This window comes from Opisthocomus hoazin, chromosome 9 (genome assembly GCF_030867145.1).
Source record: "Opisthocomus hoazin isolate bOpiHoa1 chromosome 9, bOpiHoa1.hap1, whole genome shotgun sequence".
In the NCBI taxonomy this organism is placed as follows: Eukaryota; Metazoa; Chordata; class Aves; order Opisthocomiformes; family Opisthocomidae; genus Opisthocomus; species Opisthocomus hoazin.
The window spans coordinates 20,386,122-20,406,420 of NC_134422.1; the positions used below are offsets into that span (position 1 = coordinate 20,386,122).

The 20,299-nt window shown below is 37.5% G+C and overlaps 1 protein-coding gene and 1 long non-coding RNA gene across 11 annotated transcripts in view; one reads left to right on the forward strand and one right to left on the reverse strand.

Moving 5' to 3' along the window:
- KCNH7 (potassium voltage-gated channel subfamily H member 7) overlaps window positions 1-20,299 on the reverse strand; it is a 251,430-nt gene that overhangs the window by 201,622 nt on the left and 29,509 nt on the right. Inside the window, exon 2 of one of the 10 annotated variants that reach the window (XM_075430762.1) lies at window positions 2,438-2,531. The exons of the other annotated variants lie outside the window; for them this stretch is intronic. Within the exon in view, the coding sequence (XP_075286877.1) occupies window positions 2,438-2,492 (55 nt within the window). The 5' untranslated portion in view covers window positions 2,493-2,531. The remainder of the gene's footprint in view (window positions 1-2,437; window positions 2,532-20,299) is intronic. 10 annotated transcript variants of the gene reach the window in all.
- Window positions 14,523-20,299, forward strand: part of LOC142362409 (uncharacterized) — a 34,052-nt gene continuing 28,275 nt past the window's right edge. Inside the window, exon 1 of the long non-coding RNA XR_012765058.1 lies at window positions 14,523-14,748. This is a non-coding gene — a long non-coding RNA (uncharacterized LOC142362409). The remainder of the gene's footprint in view (window positions 14,749-20,299) is intronic.

A 20,299-nucleotide genomic window follows, 5' to 3' on the forward strand; every position in this document is an offset into this window, starting at 1 on the left:
AGGTATTCCCATATTTGTCTCAAGTGCAGAATATTTATGCAATGATTCAGTAGGTCTTCATTCATCAGCATTCGCTACTGGTTATTCATTACTTGCTTATTTTCAATGTCACAGCCATTAACACATGAAGCGAAGATCTCTGTTATGTGACTTGATGAAACTAAGTCACATTAAGACCAAATAACAAATAAACAATGAAAACCAACTCAAGTACATAAATAACCAAGAAATATTTACAGAAAATGAAATGCATATAGAAAAATGCTTAAAATCTGTGAAATTGTTTAGCTGTCATGGTGAGTTTGATTATTCTAGAAAACACATGTATTGTCTTAGGGAGGGAAGTATGTAAATATATCATATGGAAACTAAGCATTGCAAACGTAAGTGTAAAAGTACAGAGGAAAAATTACCCAACCTCACAAACTTTGATTAATGTCCAATTATGCGGAAACTCAGCTAAGTTGTCATTTGATCTAAACTTACACGGGTATGCAGCAGCTGAAGAAGGGGAAAAAAAGGCCTCATTATGGTAGACGCTGTCCACATGCAGCTTTTTAAACTGCAATAGAACATTAGAATTCACACAACCTCAAGGTCATTGAAAATGACACTAATTTTCAAATGAATTACGAGGGAAAAGTTTGGTTATATGCAGAATGTTCTCTTATCTAGTCAGACCAGAAGTTAAAATGCCTTATGATTAATAATATATGAATAATCTATTCAACTTTATTCATTAATGGTTTGAAAAGGCCACTTCAATTTGCAGATGATATCAGGCTGGTAGGGGCTGCAGGATGCCAAGATTAGAATTTAAAATTATCCTGGCAAAATTAGACAAAATGGTCTGACAAAATAGGGTGCAGTTAGTGGGGATGAGTACAGAGATCTGTACCTACCCAGGCATGTGCAGCTGAGGAAACAGTGACCACAGAGCAGTGAATCCCAAGCATGAGCATCACTGTAAAACTCGTGGAGATTTGCCTACTCTGTATCGGGCTTTTAGGATCCCTCTTGCAATGCTGTGGGTCTGCTGTGGGAAGCAGTGTTCAAATTCAGATACTTCAAGAAAGATGTGGAGCAGTTGAAGGTAGTCTAGATGAGACAGGTTAGAGATAATTGGGAGTAGAGAAGCATGACTTCTGAAGAAATAGCAAACTGAGTTTGTTAATCTAGAGAGCTAACAGGGAACCTGATTGACGGAACAAAGGAAAGGAATAAACTGGTCCCTATGTCCAAAAAGACAATAATTACTAGATAGAATCTGCAGTTTGGAAGATTTAGCTTAGGTGTTTGGGGAAAAGCTGTCAAAGATGAAGAAAGGGGGAAAGACTGCAGAGGGAACTCATGAAATCACTATTTTTCCTCTCAATCACATTCTGTTGTATTTATTCACATTTAAAAGGCGAGTAGAGATGATAATGAAAATAAAATATAAATACCGAAAACTAACATCTATTTGAAATCAAAATACTGGATGTTTGGAGAAAAGTCAGTCATCCAGGTACCTTGGAAATGCAGCCTGAGGTCAGTTTAAAATGGGATTTGCAGTTTGCTGTGTAACTTCTCAGGATTGTCTACACTCTGTAGATACAGAACTGAATTGTAGAATAAAGACTATTGGCTGTAACAAACTGGTAGGGTTCAGATGGCATCTGCTGTAATCAGCAGGATTTTAACTTGAACTCAAGGATACTTCTGGGATAAGAATGAGAAAAAATAGAAATCTGACAGTGACCCAGGAATGTGGTCTTTGAAGGAAATCTTTGGGACATTGACTACACATGGGTCCAGATAGTCACAGAGAACAGCATTCCTACACATTTTGGAGTGTCAGTGTAAAGAGAACGGTATATTTTCTGAGACTTACTCAGGCGCTGTTGGACTTCTCTATTTGGAGAATTTTTGTATTATATAAAATATTCTGTATTAATTATTTCATTCTCTTCCCCCCTCCCCCCATATGCACTGAGATTTTTTTTGAGTCAGGTAAGTTTAAAGGTCTTGATAGGCAGACACACAATACATTTGAGGGTTAAGATTCCCTTCGGACAACATTTAAAAGCTGATACTCTTTTTCAATATAATGGAAAAAAAGATCAGTGTGTAGGAGAAAATATTTAAGATGCAAAAAATGTATGGATCATAATGACTCATAATGAGGCAAGCCACCTGATTTTCCCTTTACTTTGAAGTTTTTTCCCGAAGTAATGGTTAACTGCTATATGACCCGAGTACTCAGATAATAAACACAAATAAAAAGGAAGTTAAAAAGACACAAGAAAAAAGTGCATTTATCACCCTGACAAACTATTAACAATTTGTTTACTTCTTTTGCTTTTTTAATTGAAGAGAAAAAAAAAATAAATGAATGCATGTTCTGAATATTACTCCTATTACAGTGGATAGACAGACTTAGCTCTCTTCTCTTTACCTTCCAAGAATACTGAGGTTGAAGGTTCCTGTGATGGATGCCAACTTGGTCTCATAAATGCTCAAGAGAGTAGGTCCTCTTTCTCTTCAGATGTCTTAAAAGAAAACAAAAATCCCAAACTGGTGAGTCCACTGAGTGTAAGGAAAAGTGGGACAAACTCCTTAGCTGTGTAGGACCATGGGTCTTAGAGCACAATTGCACAGGAACACAATGTCAGAGAAAAGAATAAAGTCAGTCTCTGCATTATTGACTGATATATATACATTTCTGCTATGAGTAGCACAAGACCTCTGAATAATACTTCAGGTAAGAAGCTGGAGCTTTTAGTGCCAGAACAGCTTAGCTCTGTCAGTAAAAAGACAGGGAAGAGCATACTGACTTGGACTGAAAACAGCATCTGATATGAAGTATATCGCACATGGTTATCTGTTCAAAATGGAGTGTGTGTGGTGTGAACCTATAATCAACCAAAAAAACGTTTCTATAGGTAGTATTAGATAAGGTTTTAAGGAACTTTCACTGGCAATCTAACAAATACCTTCATTTTGTTGTTTACAAACAGAAATTAGTATTTGAGAGGGTGAGAAATATTAATCTGTTTAACAAAGAGGCAACTTTAATGATTTATGACAAAACCTGCAAATGAATAATTCGAGGTTTTGATAGATATAGAGGTTTTGGGGAGGCCAAATATGTAAACACGTATACCCGTAAGAAGATAATCTATTGGTCATCCACTACCTCAAGCAAAGGTGAGCTCTTAACACTCTTTATAGTTGTCATTCCATAGATAACTACACTTCGGCTTTAAGATCTAGATTAGTGTCCTGTAGAGTATGAGTATGTCTTCTTCCTGCTCTTCTGTGCATTTTTTCCAAGTCTGGCATGCTGTCATGTTGCTTCAGGAACAAGTCAAGGAATAATGACTGGTTGGCTAAAGTCTACCCTTTTATACTTCTGTCCAGGCCAGCAGAACTGAAAGGTCATGTGAGAAACGTACATACGTTGGTGAAATTGGATAGAACAATTAACTTTTCTCTAGTGCAGCCAAATATTTTTCTTATGGAGTGATGGTCTTCACACTTCTTCTATATATAAACTGTATCTTAAAAGCACTGTCCAGGTTTGAGTTACAGAACACAGCTCCCTCATCTGTCCAACTTAGTGCATTAAAGTATGTCTAAGGCCAAATAAGTTTAAGATCAGTGGTGTATCTTCCTTTTCTTCCCAAAGGTTTTTTTCTGCTTGAAGACCTATTTCTAACGCACACTGGTAGACAAAAATAATTTCTGTGATGCTCATTGGGTATTCTGAGATTTTCTGCAAGATACTCCTAATGATAGGGTTAAAGGTGATCATCACAGAAAAGAAATCAGACTGAAATGAAAGTTCCTTTGATGTGTTTCACAGTTTAAAAGCCAAGAAACCTGGAAAATATAATGCTTTACTTGCCCTGTTTCATATACTTCCTTCTGATTGCATCTTCTTGCTTTTATTATTTGCTTCTGAGTGCTACCTGCTGAACTGCTGGAACTTGTCAGCCTTGACTCTCTGTAGCGGAGTTCAATATGAACAGCTGCAGTACAGACCTCTGTGTCAATGTCATATAACTTGGTCCTTGTCCCTCAATATTCATCCACAGTACCCATTTAATTGTTTGGTATATGATTAAAAATGGTCAACAATCATGCTAAAAGGTGCCTACTGTGATGATGTTGTGATGCATGTATTGCTGACTTGAACACACACCATCAAAATCCTCTCAAGAAAAAGTAATTTTGCTGTCATCTGTGTTACTACTCTGATATTTACGATTTTTGTTTAGAAACTGATTATGACCCTTTTATTGGAATATAAATACTGAGAATGTCTATCTCCAGCCATTAATCTTTCTATTTAGTACATTGTAAAAGATAACATAGTGGTGAATACATTATAAATGTTCTTTCCTTTCACTGAGATCTTTCTGACTGTCAAACTTAAGGCTATCATTTCAGTTTTTGTCAGTGTCACATACGCTGCTCCTGAACAAGTATCTCTGCGAAAAATTTTAGCTATATGCCACCCAACAAAACCAAACCATCAGTTAGCATCGTGCTAAAGCATACTGATTGCAAACTTAATTTCCTTACTCAGCATTGACATTTAGAGGTGGAAAAAAGAAAACTTACATTGCATGTTGTATCATAGCAATATCACAATTGACTTCCATTCTGAAAAGTCAAGAAGACTTTCTGATAGAGGAGCTTAAACCTTCTTGGATAGTGAATAGCATGGTCATGATCTGAACTGTTTGCACTGTTTATGTATTAAAGCTAGGTATTCTACAGTTGTCTTCATGTCTACTTGAAGTTGTAACTGAGAGATAATGAGATATATCGATACGCCATCTCATGACATTTGGATGACTTAGTGTTCCCAAAAATGTTTATCATCAGTGCTGTGATTTTGAGTGCTGGCAGTCACTGCTGTCATTGCCATTGTAAACACTCTTGCAATATAACTATGATTTATATGTTGAGTGTCAGTTTGGCCCTTTGTATTTCACTCGTGGGCAAATCAAAAGCAGAAACACCAGATTTTTTATTTGCTTACATTACAAAAGAAACACAGCATCAACTGCCTACACAGCTAGGGTGTGATGAATGATGACAGAAAAATAGAAACAATCTCCTTTCCCTCTCTCTCACTGATGAAGAAAAGGCCTGGAATATGGATATGAAGTTAAGAGCAGGTGCATTTCTGACCTGAATATGAAGCTACAGAGCTGCATATAGTTTACAGCGATCAATACATTATGCTGATTGGTGTTAATGTTTAACAGTTTTCGTCTATGGGGTGAAGATGAAACTCACCTTGGGCTAGTGGTGGCTGTGTGGGCCTTATTGTCTCAGATCTTGTAGATTCAGAGAACCCTGTGTTTTATTTTCACTTTTCCTTTGACAGAAGTGAAAGCTGGGTGGCTGCGACTCTGCAAAATCTTGATGATGTTGTCCATGGGGTCAATTTTGTGGTGACCATTTCATTTCACCTTGTTTTGTTTTCACTCCTCTCCACCCTAAATTAGTCTCAACAAGATAAGAGAAGGTCTCAGAACTTGAGACTAAACCTGCTGTGACAGGCCAGTTGGATGCTCCAGATCATAAATGTAAGAAAGCTGTTTGTTTCATAGCCATTACAAATAGGTGTGTCCAGCATATCTGGAAAATGATAGATGAAATTCAGAATGTTACCTTGGGTCTCCTGTTTTGTTAAATTATAATAAGGAATTAATTTTCTTTTCCAGGGCTTTGGAGTTTAATGGGTCATTACTATTTCCAAGAGTAAAGGTTCCAGAAGTCTTTCACAACATATGGGATATAACATTAGGTTATCTGGAGAACACATGCTAGCATTTTGCATTTTATCCATGTGTACATGAAGAACTAATGGCAGAATCACCATTGTCCTGCAGGCCATGCTAGCTGAATGAATGTGATTGTTTATTCTAGTTATATTGGACAAAGTACAGTTTCATGACATTTAATGTAGGTGAAATTTTGGTGTGTGCCATTGGATAATAAATTTAAATATAGTTTGCTGAACCAGCTTTTGGAGAAGCTTTTAAAAGCTATCATTGACCAGTAAGAATAAAATGTATCGGAAAATAGTCAATTGAAACATTCTCAACACTTTCATGATGTTGTACTGGGGCATAAAGAGGTGTTCAAATTTCATCCTTTTGTTCTTCCATCCTGCTCCTTTAAATCCAAGTTACAGGATAAATGTTCACGCTCTAGTTTGCATAACACAAAGCTCAGTTTCCATCTTTTAGCCAATTGCAACATCTGTCCTACAAGGTTTTTTCCTTTTATATGCAGGCTTCCCTGAAGATATAAATATGGTCTTCCTAACAAACACATTTAAAATGTCTCCAGAGAGAGAAGCTTCGATAGAGGGATTAACATGTGGCTTTACGAGACTCACTAAACATGTTTGATTTACCTTAACAAGAGAAATGGAGCTCACCATGACTTTAATATGAACCTAGCACCAAAAGGAGTTGCAGAGTGTAAATAAGAGCAGAATGTGGCTCCTGATCACATTAATATGCTTTAAAACTAGAAATGCATGAGATTCTCCCTAATGCAATGAGAGGCATACTTGTGAGCAATGTTCCCATGAGCTCATAGGAGTGAGTGCAAAGTCAAGCCATTCTGTCTGACTACCACTATATCAAGGGGACATCCTGTCTTTTCAGCTGAGGTGATCCTTTATGATACTTATCACAGAAGTAAAATATGTGAAAGTAAACTGTAAAAAGTACTAGATCTTTTGATTTTTAAAAATAAAATATTTCCTTGGTACTGTAGTCTGCTAGAGTACGACAGAACAAATGTTAGGAAGCTTTTCTGAAGCGCAATTAATCTGTCTGATTATGAGACTCTTTACTGCTTTCCAGTTTGGAATAATCACCTCTGACTGGTTTGGGTGAACACACATTACTGTTTTATACCTGACTTCAAGCAAATTCTTGGCCACTGTCAAACTTCCCGATCCAGCCAAAGCACCATCAAAGCATCTGTGACCTGTTTGGCTGTCCATTTACAGAGCGTGAGTGGGAAACTGTGGTCACCTGTCCACTGTAAGCTTCACTGTAGGAAGGTGATGTGTATTTTGTAAGTTTGGAGAAGAAGATATTAGAAAAACAGAATAAATGAATAAAAGAATAAATAATAGTCTATTTGGGGGAAATGCAGTTTAGGGGCCATAAGCCCCCTAAAATGGATACAGTTTTACAGCACCTGAAGTAGTGATATATAGTTTAAGGTTTTTCCTTTATGTTTATGCTGCTTCTCTATATGTACTCTATATTTTTGTATTCATTCTGTGTACGTTTGAAATATGTCATATTTTTAGAGAACTTGCTGATATAGAGTCTAAAGTTAGAAATGCATCTCACTGAAAAGCAAGCTTTGATATCTAGCTAGAGATGCCATCACTGATGTCATATTCAGAAGGGGTGACTGGTGGTTGTGTATTCACAGATCACAAAGCTGAAGCCACGCATGTGAATCTTGTAACTATTTTTGAGGTGTGGGGCTCAGGAAGCTACATAACCTTAGTGCTCTCCATGACCTTAGTGCTCTCTAAAATTACATTACCATGACCTAGATCTGTTCTAAATTCAAGATGGTGATAGAGAAGGTAATACTCTCTAATTTATAGGGTTATTAAAAACACGGTATCTCTATTTTCTTTTTTCTATATAGGTATATATGTTATTTACATATGAGGCATACCTAAATACAAAGTCAATCTTCATCACTTTATTTCCAGGTGAAGTGACTCTGTGGTAGTGTTTGGCTGTTTCACAGAGATGATAAAACGATATAAGACAATTTTAAAAGTGGCAGCTGAAAGCTGAATGCAAACACTAGCTCTGATTCCACTTTGCCATTGAATCTTACTCCAAGTGAAATTTTAGAAGACTTTTTCAGCCTACAAAGATTTCTCAGGAAAGCTACTATTGGAAAGCATGCAAAAGAAATTAATTTAATCAGATCCCTAGCAGTTTTATATACTAACAGGGTGGTCACGTAGCTCAGTAGAATAGTGATGAAAAATTGGAGCATTCACTTCTAGTTCATTAATTTACATCTGGTCAGGATGGTAGTAACATATTTTTCTCACAATCTGGTGATTACTTGATGGTCTATGTGAAATAAGTTAAAGGTTTCTCTGTCAAAGCAGGTCTATTCCATCCAGTTCTTTAAATGTGCTGAAGGGACTTGAACTCAGCATCATTTTCCATGAGCACTGTAATTTATTTCTAAAGGAAATTAGGTCAATGACCCCTTACATTAAATGTACCAATATATAATAAAATGAAGCATTTATGGTGTCTCATATTTTATTTGGCCAGCCAGGCTGTGTGTTCTATATCTTGATTTTAAGAACAAACTCTTCTTCTCAGCATAAGGCATTAGTAGAGATGAATGCTTTCTAGTGATGCAGGGAAACAGGCTAGGATATTGTTTGTTACACAATTGACAACATTTTGGTTACAGCAGCTCAAACTGCTGAAACTGATCCTTGATGGTAAAGATACTTGATTATCTAAATTTTATCTTACTGTGTGTTGAGAAGAAATGCCAAAGGGTTGGAGGAAATTTGGATGGGTGAGCCATGTTAAAAATCTAACTGTGGAAGCACTTGCTGTTGAACCTACTACCATTTAATCAAATTGGAATTAACTATATTTGAGGATGTATTTTATAAGTACCAGCAAAGGCTACTATTGCCTTTCATCAGAGGTTAGGCATCTAATTTCTAGCTCAAGGTATCAGACACAACGAATGTCTAAAAAAAAGCAGGACTGAGTACACAAGAACTTCTTGAACAATGCTGGTACAGATAAGAACTCACTAATACTCAGTTGATAATATCCATTTTTGTTCTGGTGCTTCCTGATGAGCAGAGCCAGCCATTAGAGAACAGTCCAAAGAAGCATAATGAAAATACGTAAATTGCCCAGAGTGTCAGTTTTCCTGTATGCCAAGTTTTGACATGGTATTACCATTCTTCCTATCAACAGGTCTCTCGTGATGGGCTGGACAGACTTCTAACTATTAGCAAAAGTGTTACCACCTTTTTCTTTTTTTAGCCAGTGCAATGTTTCTGTCTTGGTGTGTTGCAAAAAAAAATTGTTCAGTAAAAGCTAGAATTCCTCCCATGTGCTAACACTACTATAATGAAGTAACATACGGTGAACTCAGATTATGAATATTTTTACATGAGTTTGTCACTGATAGGAGCCATTAATTGAAAGGAGACAATGAGTTAAAATATTCCTTGTCAGAGACAAGAAAAGATTATCTGTTCACAATAAATTAAGAGTAGAATGTGGAATTTCCACTTAGCAGTGAGAATCCAATTGAGCACATGAAATCTGTCTTGATCATCTTGCTCAAAGCATTATCTTCCAAGCTCATCAAAATGAAGCACATTCTTCTGGTTTTGAACAATTCATGCAAACATACATTTTATGTATGCAATACCTAACATTAATTATCATAAAAATCTGGAAAATATTATTATAATAACTCTAATGAAAAAACTTTTTTTGGAAATTGGGTCTGAGAGGATCTTTTTTTGTTGGTCCTATATATTTGTCAGTGATAACAGAGGAAAAATGTCTCTCTTTCTGGCTTCTTGCCAGTAAAAGCTGACGAAAATATTAGCTGTTGTGGATTTGGGAATGCTGTATTGATAACATATTTTCACTCAATGAGGAAAGAAGCAAGCTTGCAGACAAAACCTAATTTGCAGACACTGGCTTAAAAAAAGAAAGGATTCAAACTCGCAGCATGCTGTTGTCTACAGTCCATCTCCCTTTTCAAAAGGTATTTAGTTGTTTTTTTTTTAATTCTGTATCACCATGTAAATTACTATTTACCTTACCAGTGTGCACATAAAATATACATATTTAAGCACATTCCACTGCTAGGTATTTTATAACGGCTTCCAAGGTAAGACGAGAAGCTCTTACACAGTTTGGCGAGTTACAAGCCTGCAGAGCTGTACACATTTATCATCTCACAGAACTGAAACACGTGCTCTGCTGTTCACCTTAGCTGGCTATATCAGTACAAATCTTGAAGCATGTTGTCCAAAAGGGGATGAAGCGTGCAACGAGCCCCTGCGGGCAGGCGGAGGATGATGGGGCTGCTGACGGAGCGTGCCGTGCTGTGCTGTGCAGTGACTCTCGCAGGGCTGCCGGGTTGCTAAGGGAACCGGGGGTTTTGTTTGTACATACTGAGAGCAGCTGCCTCCTGTGCAGGCCCTGCACAGGCTGCACAGCTCCGGCTGCGGCAGGGGAATGCTGACCTCACCCGAAGCTGGTGTGGTCTGCGCAGTGGCTTCTGCTGCTTACGTTCATTTTGTTTCCTTTTCATTGTGGGTTTTTATTTTAGCATGTGATTTCCAGAGCAGGAGATTAGTTCATAAGGATATGTCTGACACTTCGGAGATACCAAGTGCTATTGACAGAAGCAGAATGCAGTCTGAACTAGTAGCTCTTTTTCTAGGTTTGTGTATCTGTGTACCGTAACATTCGGGTTAGTAGCTGACCTGACTTCAAGGCAGGAGTGTAACCACAACTTCAGCTTGAGGAGCGTTCACTCCTTGGGTGTTATTGCAGGTGCAGCTCACCTTTTGGTCATAACAGCAGAGTATAAGGTGAAACTTCCTCATTCAGTAAATATCTCTTAAGACACCGTGTCTTTAATTCAGCCCTTTTTACCATACCATTCATGTCATTTAAGAACAGTTTCACAGTAAGTAAAAAAACCAGTAATATTTGTTCATAAAGGATGAATATTCAGCTAATTTGCATTGGTGCTGGCCTCACAGAGCTGTTCTTGAAGACAGAGTGGAGGACAGTCATCACTGAGTTCAGTGCCCTGTCATAATAGGGCTGCTGTTGGTCTCTCCTCCCAAGTAACAAGCAAGAGAGCTAGAGGAAAGGGCCTCAAGTTGCGCCAGGAGAGGTTTAGATTGGATGTTAGGAAAAATTTCTTCACTGAAAGGGCTGTCAGGCATTGGAAGAGGATGCCCAGGGAAGTGGCGGGGTCACCATCCCTGGAAGTATTTAAAAGACGTGTAGATGTGGTGTTTAAGGACATGGTTTAGCGGTCGACTTGGCAGTGTTAGGTTAACGGTTGGACTTGACGATCTTACAGGTCTTTTCCAACCTAAACAATTCTATGATTCTATGAACATGTGTACCTATATCATTTGCCAGAAGGCTCTTTTAAGAAAACTTGAATAGGTAAACATATGATTGGAAGAACAAAACAAATGCATAGCAAATTAGTTCTTAGCCAAGACTGTCTTTTTCATTTCAATCTTTCTAAATAAATCAAAGCATTAGGGTTCGTTCAGCAGCCCTTAGAGGGCTGACAATGATATCCATTTTGCTGAAAAACCAGACTGAAAATTTATGGAATATTTGCATATACAATATTTGCATGTACAATATTTGTACAACTGTATCCAGAGTTTCCATAGAGACATAACATCCATGTGACCTTCACATATTTTCACGTTTTCTTCGCTGTACAAAGCACCAAAAAAAAGAATGAATGTTGATTTTTCTCAGTTTTAAGAGCTGGAGACAGCAGTGGGAAAGTCTGAGGACTTGACACCAAAAGAAATACAGATAATGAATGTTTCTTTAAATAAAAGTCTCTCATATCCATGGTATCGTAGTAGTAAATGGAAAGCCCAACTAATAACTTTTGGGATTCTTCTCATTTTCAAAAACAAAACTCTGAGCCAAGTTAAAATTACATTAACTGTTCCCTAGTATGATTCCATTACAATGACTTCAGGTAGAGGATAAGTGTACCACTCTACTGAAGTGATATTGTTCCAGCTATAAAAATGCTTGAGATCTTACAAATGTAAAGGTAACAGCGCATGGAAAGAACATAATTTAGCCAAGGTTGCGCTGCAAACTCCTAACTTTCATGAGTAACACATTGACTCAGATAGCCTACTCACAAATGAAATCATTAGAGCCTTAAATTCTAGCCAGCTGAGACTGTCTGAGACAGACACTTAAAATGTATTGAGAAGCTCATATGGAACTCTGTCTCATGTGGAGGAATTGAAACTGTGAAAGTCAAAATTAGTAAGATGCCAGAGGAGAAGTTATCACTCAGGCATACCTGGCTCCTGCCTTGCCCTCAGTTCTTTGAAGGTGCTTGCTGCTGCTTTGAGATTACTGGTTTCCCTGAACCTGGCTGATCAATGAATCTTTCGTTTGCATAGATGATGTTGGGTTTCAGTAGTGCAGGATTTATATTTATTTACCTTCACAAACTGAAATTAAAATATGACAAATTTTTAAAATGAGAATGTTCAAAATAGTCTGATTACACTCACTTTACTTGTTTTATCAACCTGCTCTTACCATATTTGTGGTACACCTCCCACAGTGCCTTTCTAAAGACATAATATGAATGAGTAGCTGATGTCAGCATATCTGAAGTTGACATTGTCACAAATTTTTGTTTGTTTCTGTTAAAAGTCCTTAAAGAATAAGGGCTACATAGCAGGGGTTTTGTGACATTAGTGGTGTTTCATCTGTGAGACTGGAAACCCCTAATCAACTAATCCAGGCAGAAAGTGGATGGAATCAACAGACTTGTAATTTTATTTAAACACGGATTTGCTCTGGAGAGACTATCTTCTCCTATAAACATTTAGAGTGAAATATTAATGATATTTTTAGTAATATCACAGTCTTTTCCATGGCTACAGAAAGAAACAGTGAACAGTCGATCAAGAGAAGAAAGTTTTGAGGAGAAAAAGCTGTCTTTTACTTCTGATATTCTCTGATTTTTAAATTATTTTCCTTAATTACTCCTTTTACTTTTAATTATTACTATACTTTGCTTTGGTTTTTAGAAATCCCCCTTTAAAATTTGTTGACTATGCTCTTGATATCGAAAACCAGTTAGGAAGAAAAAAGAGCATTTCATTTAAAACCGGAGAAAATTCATTCTACATTAGAAGTTCACCAGTTCTTCAGCAGCTCACTTCATATTTTGACAATGAGAACTGAGAATTCCCAGGGACAATCTACTAGCAACATCCTAACAAAGAGAGATTAGCCCAGGACATAGATTACAATGAAGTTTCACGTTAATAGTACCTCATTATTTTTTACCAAAGGTGTCACAGAAGAGTTACCTCTATGAGCTGCAATATTCTAAATTATTAAAACCCAACAACAAGTACTATAGTAAATGAACTAAGTTTACATCATCATCCATTATTCTTCGTTTTTAATCACAGAGGTGAAACTCATTACCCTGTGAAGGGAAACACAAAACTTGCTTCAGGGGCATACAACTGAAATGGAACTTAATCTGTACATTAGTGGTGGTTTCTTTGGGCCATCACCTTCTATCAAAGTGAATTTGAAATAATTTGCTAATTGACAGTATTCAGTTATTCCTAGGAGGGCAGATTATCCCAGTCAGTTCCAGTGCAAAAAGCTAAATTCTTGCCCTAAAAGCTGCAGAGGGTGTGCTTTAGACTAAAAAAACTTTTTTAATGAAATATGGATTCTGGTTTTCTGCTTTGTTTTTAAACCCTATTGCCTGTTTTAATTATTAATTAGCACTTAAAAGTAGAGAGAGCAGTACTAAGTGGACACAGTTATATTTAGATCACAGCTGCCAGTAACCAAATTTGAAGTGGGTGTCTGGTTTCATATTTTTGTAGGACAAAATGCTGCACGCTGAGAGGTTAAAAAAAAAAAGTAAAAAAAAAAGTAGCTCCCATACTGAAATATTAAAGCAGAAAATTGGTACAGTAAGTGTCTGCAGAAAATAGCAGGCAAAGGAATCCCTCTTCACCTTGGGAGAGAGATGATGGGAAGAAAGGGGAGTGCTCAACCCTCTTATGGGAAAAGGGGAAACAAAGAAAAAAAAGAACTTCCCGTTGCTCTTGGGGAGAGAAAAGAAGCGTCATCACTAGTAAGAATAGTAAAGGGATTCCCTCCCTGCCCAGAGAGAAGACAGAAGGGGAAAGGAATTCCCTCTCTCCATTGGGAAAGAACAGAAGGGAAGGGAATTCCCTTTGTTGCATTTATGCTTTGAACTCTAATTAATCCTGAAGGTTTTGCACTTCTGTTAACATCAAAGCAATTCTGTACATCAGGCAAACCTGCTTTCCTTCAGCTGCGGGAAGTCAGTCCTGAAATTCTGATGGAGTTTAGGGATTTATATCATTATTGTTATGTGGCCAGATGCACTCTACAACTTTTAAATACAATCTGCAAGGGGTCTTGGTTGCTTTAGCCCCAGGCTTGATGAGATTTCTATTACAGCTTAAGATCTGTTTTTCTATGATTTAATTGTCACTTCAGTTAAAGGGCAAGCAGCAGAGGTGGCAGTAGAGCAGCAAAAAGTGCCAGGAGCAACATATGGGACTGAAATTCCTTATAAAGTAAGGGTCACATGAACCCAGTTGCCTGAAGGGGGAAGGTTGCATAAACAAATATTTAACAAGGAAAAACAGTGAGGTCTTTGCAGTAATCATACAAAGATCCAAAAATAGATAATGAAGACATATAAAGCATACAATTTCCCTGGCGTGCTGCAGCCCATGCGCACATACTTGAAATAGCATGTTGGGTTATGCCTCTGCTGCAAAGATGTTTCGAGTTTTGCAGTTCTAGTGTAGGATGAGGAGGGGGCAGTGCTGGGTACTGTGACCTGCTAGAAATCCACTTGGCTTCTCCACTGCTAAACAAGGTTAGTTCTGACTAATTTTCTGAATGGTTTGATGACTGGAAAAAGTGGCAACGGATCAGATGCTGTTGCGATTATGTCACAAGGGGAAGGTTACAATGTTTGAAGACTGTTTTATACATATTTCATTGGTTAAAAGGTTGAATTTCTTATCCTAAAGGAACATCGGGACTCTGTTATTTCTCTTGCCTTTATCTCCTTACTTTATGTGCTAAGGAAATGCTAATTAATGCCTGGATGGAAAAATCAGCTAGTGTATCACCATAGACAGCAAAGAAAACTTGCATTGGCAATTTCTCAATTTTCTGCCCAGTTTTGAATTTAAGTGTGTGGATGCCACAATCATTAATTGATTTTGGACTTGATCCAGTTACCTGAGGACACAACCAATTTCATGTGTACATAATTTGCTGTACAATTCCCAGAAGGAACAGCTGTTATTTCCACCAGCAGTGAACAATATCTTAAATAACACTTAGCATAGGCAGAACACAGTTTGTTTTACCCAGCTGGCTGTAACTAGGTTGTGGTCCTAGCAATCTTTAAAAAAGGACAGTGAGGCATGGAGACTAGATGTTTGCTTGAAGAAACAAACTTCCAGTGTACGTAGATATGAGTAGTGTATGTATTTTGACCTATTTTAAATTCGTATCGCCTGTGTTTGAAGCAGTGTGGGGAAACCACCTGCTCACACTGCCTTTCTTCAAAGTGACGACTTCAGATAAGAATGCCAAATGCATCACCCTGTGATAATCTGTCAAAACACCTTTTTTTTCTTTTTCTGATTCTGCCTGCAGAGCAACCTCTGTCTGAAAAGCTGTTGCCGGGGTAAACAAGGAAATGCATGAAAAAAATTTGGGAGAGTTACAAGCTTGATCTTATCTTTTGTGTCACTATGTTTTAAGGCACTGAAGTTGTAGAGAAGAGAATAGTTCAAAACAAAATTGTAACATTCTTTTTCTCCCCTTGACATATCCCAGAAACTGTTGTTATACTTAACTTGAAAATTTGCTGCATTTTTATACCTGATCCTAGTTGCAGAGTGTGACAAGATCGGTATTGAAACTCTCTTGTTTTGTGCTTCATCAAACATAAACTTGAATACATAAAAGAAGAAAGATCTTTCTAGAGTTTCATTAAACATAAGTGCTGCAGTAATTCTCTGAATTAAATTTATGTTTATGCATGGAAGTGTAATTCACTGGAGTTGTTGTAAAAGAAACTAGTGGCTCATTGAAAAGATCATGTCTTACATATTTTAAATAAAACTCCTCCTACTCTCCTGTTTTACACTTGGCTCAAAAATCAAATGTACTGACAACTGAGCTAAAACAGGGAAACTGGTGATAGTGTTACTGCAGGTTCAGGGAAGAATAGATGGGAGAGGGAAAGAGAAAACAACCTCTGTGACCAAAAATAACATCCACTGATGCTGAAGTTTGGGATAAGTAAATATTCAAAACATTTCTAAATGTCTCCTAAATGACCCGTGCTAGGTAGTTTAACCATAAATATGATCTGTAAAGAATTTAAGTCTTGCAATTTAGGGAAGATAATACTGAGACCATGGGAGGAATACTTGTGATCCTGCTAAGGTAAAATGGGGGATATACAAAAAGGAAAAGTAATGTGGGAGTAGCAAACATACAGGAGAAGTTGTAGGAAGAGCAGCACAGTTTCAAAGTGCAATTTATGCATCATAGACAGGAAAGAAATAACAATCAGTAAACCATAGGAATAGCTCTTCTACCACTTCGTTTATGAAAAGTCACTTGCTGTGAAGCTGTTGGGATCTGAAAGGTGAAGTTTGCTACACATAGATACTGAAAAGCTGTTTGTGAGGAAACAGTATGGCATGACAGCCTGGAACCAATCTTCTCACGCCCACCCTAAAGTGCTATTTACAAGCAATTCACCCACTGCAATATGGTTATTTGAATGTAACGGAGGACATGGGAAATGTGTATTTTGCTAGAGAAAAGTGACATTGCCAGGTTGCATTAAAATCTGTTAATGCTACATCTAAATAGAAATAAAAGGTCAGCTCCTAAGCTCTGGTAGGTGAGAATGGCCTTCTGAATTGAATGAAGACAGTCTAGTTAAACTCTGTGAAGGATCCAGCCTGTTGGTCATACATTGTTCTCGTAAGCCAGTAGTAACCTCCACTGCTGGCAGAGCTCAAATCTTTCATTAACATTGAGGTATCTCAGTTTATTGTATCACATGCCAAGTTTTGGGGAAGTTGGACCATGATGCAAGAGTACTATTACTCAGGATGAAGAAGGTACTGGGGCTGAGTTCATCGGTGTTAAGCTATATATTATGGCAAAGGTAAACTATCTCATGTAACAATACATGGAGGAGAGGGAAAGCACTGCAGATAGAGCACATGATTATCAAAATTCATCAGCTGTTACTGAGAAAATGCATTTGGTTAATTTACTGTCCACTAAGTAAAAGCTTTTAGAAATAAAGTTAGATTTTGCATTTCTGAGTTTCATTGTGCTTAGATTGCCACAAATTTGTGGCTTCCTTCCCAAGGTCTCTGTCTTGGGCTTATTATCATTGACACTAGTGTTGAAAGTGAAAATTGTCATGCCTGTTTATTAAAAATGCTCTTAGTAGCTCTAGCAAAGACCACAGGCTGCTATGACAGTTGTTTAATGTCAAACTCTTTACCCACTTTTAATAACTTCTTAAAGGTCTGTAATCAAGAGGAGGGAGAGAGGGGAAAAAAAAAGAGAATCAATCAGTGAAAGCACACAAGATAAGTTCTTGACTTCACACTTGCTAGAAAGACAAGTTTTATATGTATGCAAAGCTACTGCTGCATAACCAGGGAATATCATTAACACTTGAGCAAGGGAGAAAACATTGGGAGAGTAACAACACTCCTGCCATTTTTTTTTCAGCTGGTTAAGAGCAGTCAGATAAGCCAGGGTAATATAAAAAAATCAGCAGAAATTCTAGGATGGCAGGGGGTATCAAACAAAGTTTAGTAGAGGATGTGCCACAGTTACTCCTCTTTATGCTTCTGGATGCTTTTACAAAGAGTTTGTCTTGAGGCCCTTTCCACATGAGTTCAAATGTGCTGAAAGCTGTCAGACTTCTCCCTCCAATTTGTGTATTTAACCCCACCATAGCACAGAGGGCTGATGAGCCAAATAATCTACAAGTGTATCCCAGTCCTACAATTCTTGCTTCGTTCTTTGATTTTCTGAGCCATGCTCCCAAAACATCAGGAAAATACAAATGTACTTTTATTTCTAATTTCTTCTCAGCTGATCCTCATGCTTGCCTATGCCCAACCACACACTGAAGTAAAAGTTTAGAAAAACATTCCTGCAGTATGGATGTGTTCCCTGACACAGACATAAAAATTACTAGCTTGTAAGAATCATTCAGATGCCTCTTAAACACCCAGGCACAAAAATACTGGCAACATTGCCATATTATGAAACATGCAACTAGGTAGTAATCTGCTTGCTTTTTATAGAATTTTCTATGTGGCACAGAAATGGTAATCCTCTAGCTGTCATAGAATATTTGGCGTCTGTTGTGCTTGATGTTGCATAATGTGAAATGGAAAATAAAACAGATCAGAGATATGGCCAAGGTTAAGGTATGTGGGAATAATGTTTCAGTGCTTAGACCTCAAAAAGAGAATGAAAATAATTTTTATTCTCTTTTTGAGGTCTAGGCACTGAAACATTATTCTCACATACCTTAACCTGGTGTATCTAGGTTGGCAAATGAGGAAAACAAAGTTAAAGCAAGGTCTCATGTATAAGTTGGCTAAGTAAATACATTTCCTGGTTTAACTCAGGAAATACTGCTTGAGAATTAGAGGAATAAAATTTTTCTTTTAAAAAGTTTGTATCTAAAGAATATTGTCCTTTTTCCCCAACTCAAATCTTTTCAGTCCCTTCCAAATGCTTTAGTGAAAAGTGTCAGGGAGAAACAGAAGTTGCCATTAAAGTCTAGCAGGAAAGGTTCATCCCCTTTATTCAGTTCACTTTGAGTGGGTTCATGGTAAATAATAAAAAAATAACAACAAAATCTATTCTGGAGAAGAGGAGGCTGAGGGGAGACCTTATTGCTCTCTATAACTACCTGAAAGGAGGTTGTAGTGAGGCAGGTGTTGGCCGCTTCTCCCAAGTAACTAGTAATAGGACAAGAGGCAATGGCCTCAAGTTGTGTCAGGTTTAGATTGGATATTAGGAAAAAATTCTTCAGTGAAAGAGTGGTCAAGCATTGGAACAGGCTGCCCAGGGAAGTGGTGGAGTCACCATCCCTGGAGGTGTTCAAAAAACTTGTAAATGTAGCACTTCGGGACATGATTTAGCAGGCATGGTGGTGTTGGGTTGACGGTTGGACTTGATGATCTTAGATGTCTTTTCCAACCTTAAAAACAAAGAAGAAAAAAAATCCTAGAGGGACAGATTTGGATAGAAAGTTTGATACTGCAGTGCATGGCGAGTTTTTAGCCAATGGTACATTTCACAGCTATAGAAATGTCTTTCAAATGTACTTGGGAATGCCTTTAAAAAATTAGGAGCAGTGAATCTAAATAATAATGTATCCAACAGCAGAACATAGTTTAGAAAGCATAAATGCACTGAATCATTAATCTGTTGAGGCCACCAGGAAAAATCCATATATTTCAACAGGGTTTTTAGCCAAAGACTTAAGAAAAAAACATTCATTATATTCCCTTCTTATTAATGCTGTTGCTAATGATGGTGGCACAGATGAGAAGTTATGTGGCAGTATCTTCATGACATGAGAGGCAAAGATATGACAGGAATCCTCCAAATATAACTATCATGAAAAATCACTAATTTGGTAACACCAAATTTGTAACTTGACACTTTTCCAGGCATGATGTTTTATTTCAAATTAGTCTGGGGGTTTGATTTTTTGGGGGATTTTGTTTTTTCTTTTCCAGACAGCTGAGATTTAGACTCAGATCTAGAAAAACCCTGAATGTCGTAATTAACATCTGGATGGGGATGATCTGTCACTCCAGTCAGTAATGAGAAGGAAAAAGTGACTAAGCAAATAACTGCTCTTTTAATCTTGTGTTCAACCTGCTGTTCATGAATGAGTGTCTCTACCCCATTCCGCCATGTCATTACAATTCCCTGTCAGCTATCTTTAACTTCTCCCATCCCACGTGTCAGTAACGGGAACTGATATCAGGTCTGCCTGGGACTTCAGTTGTGCTCAATTGCTTTGCTATATTTTGTGTTGCTAATGGATTTTTTTTCCTGCTAAATTTGTCAGTGGCTTTAAATGTGAAAGATCCAGAGATACTGTGTATCCAAAAGGCTTGTATTGTGATTCACCCTTGCTAGGCAGTAATCCATACATTCCCTGTAACAGACTCTCACTAGCGCCTTCCTATCTGTTTGGGGTTTTTTTTCAGACACACTGAATTTCATAACTGAGTTTCCTCATTCTATTTATTTCAGTTTTGGTACTTAAAGTGAAGTTGAACTGAACACAAATTAAGAAAAAAAATCAAAGCTCAAGTCAAAACATAGTAGAAAAC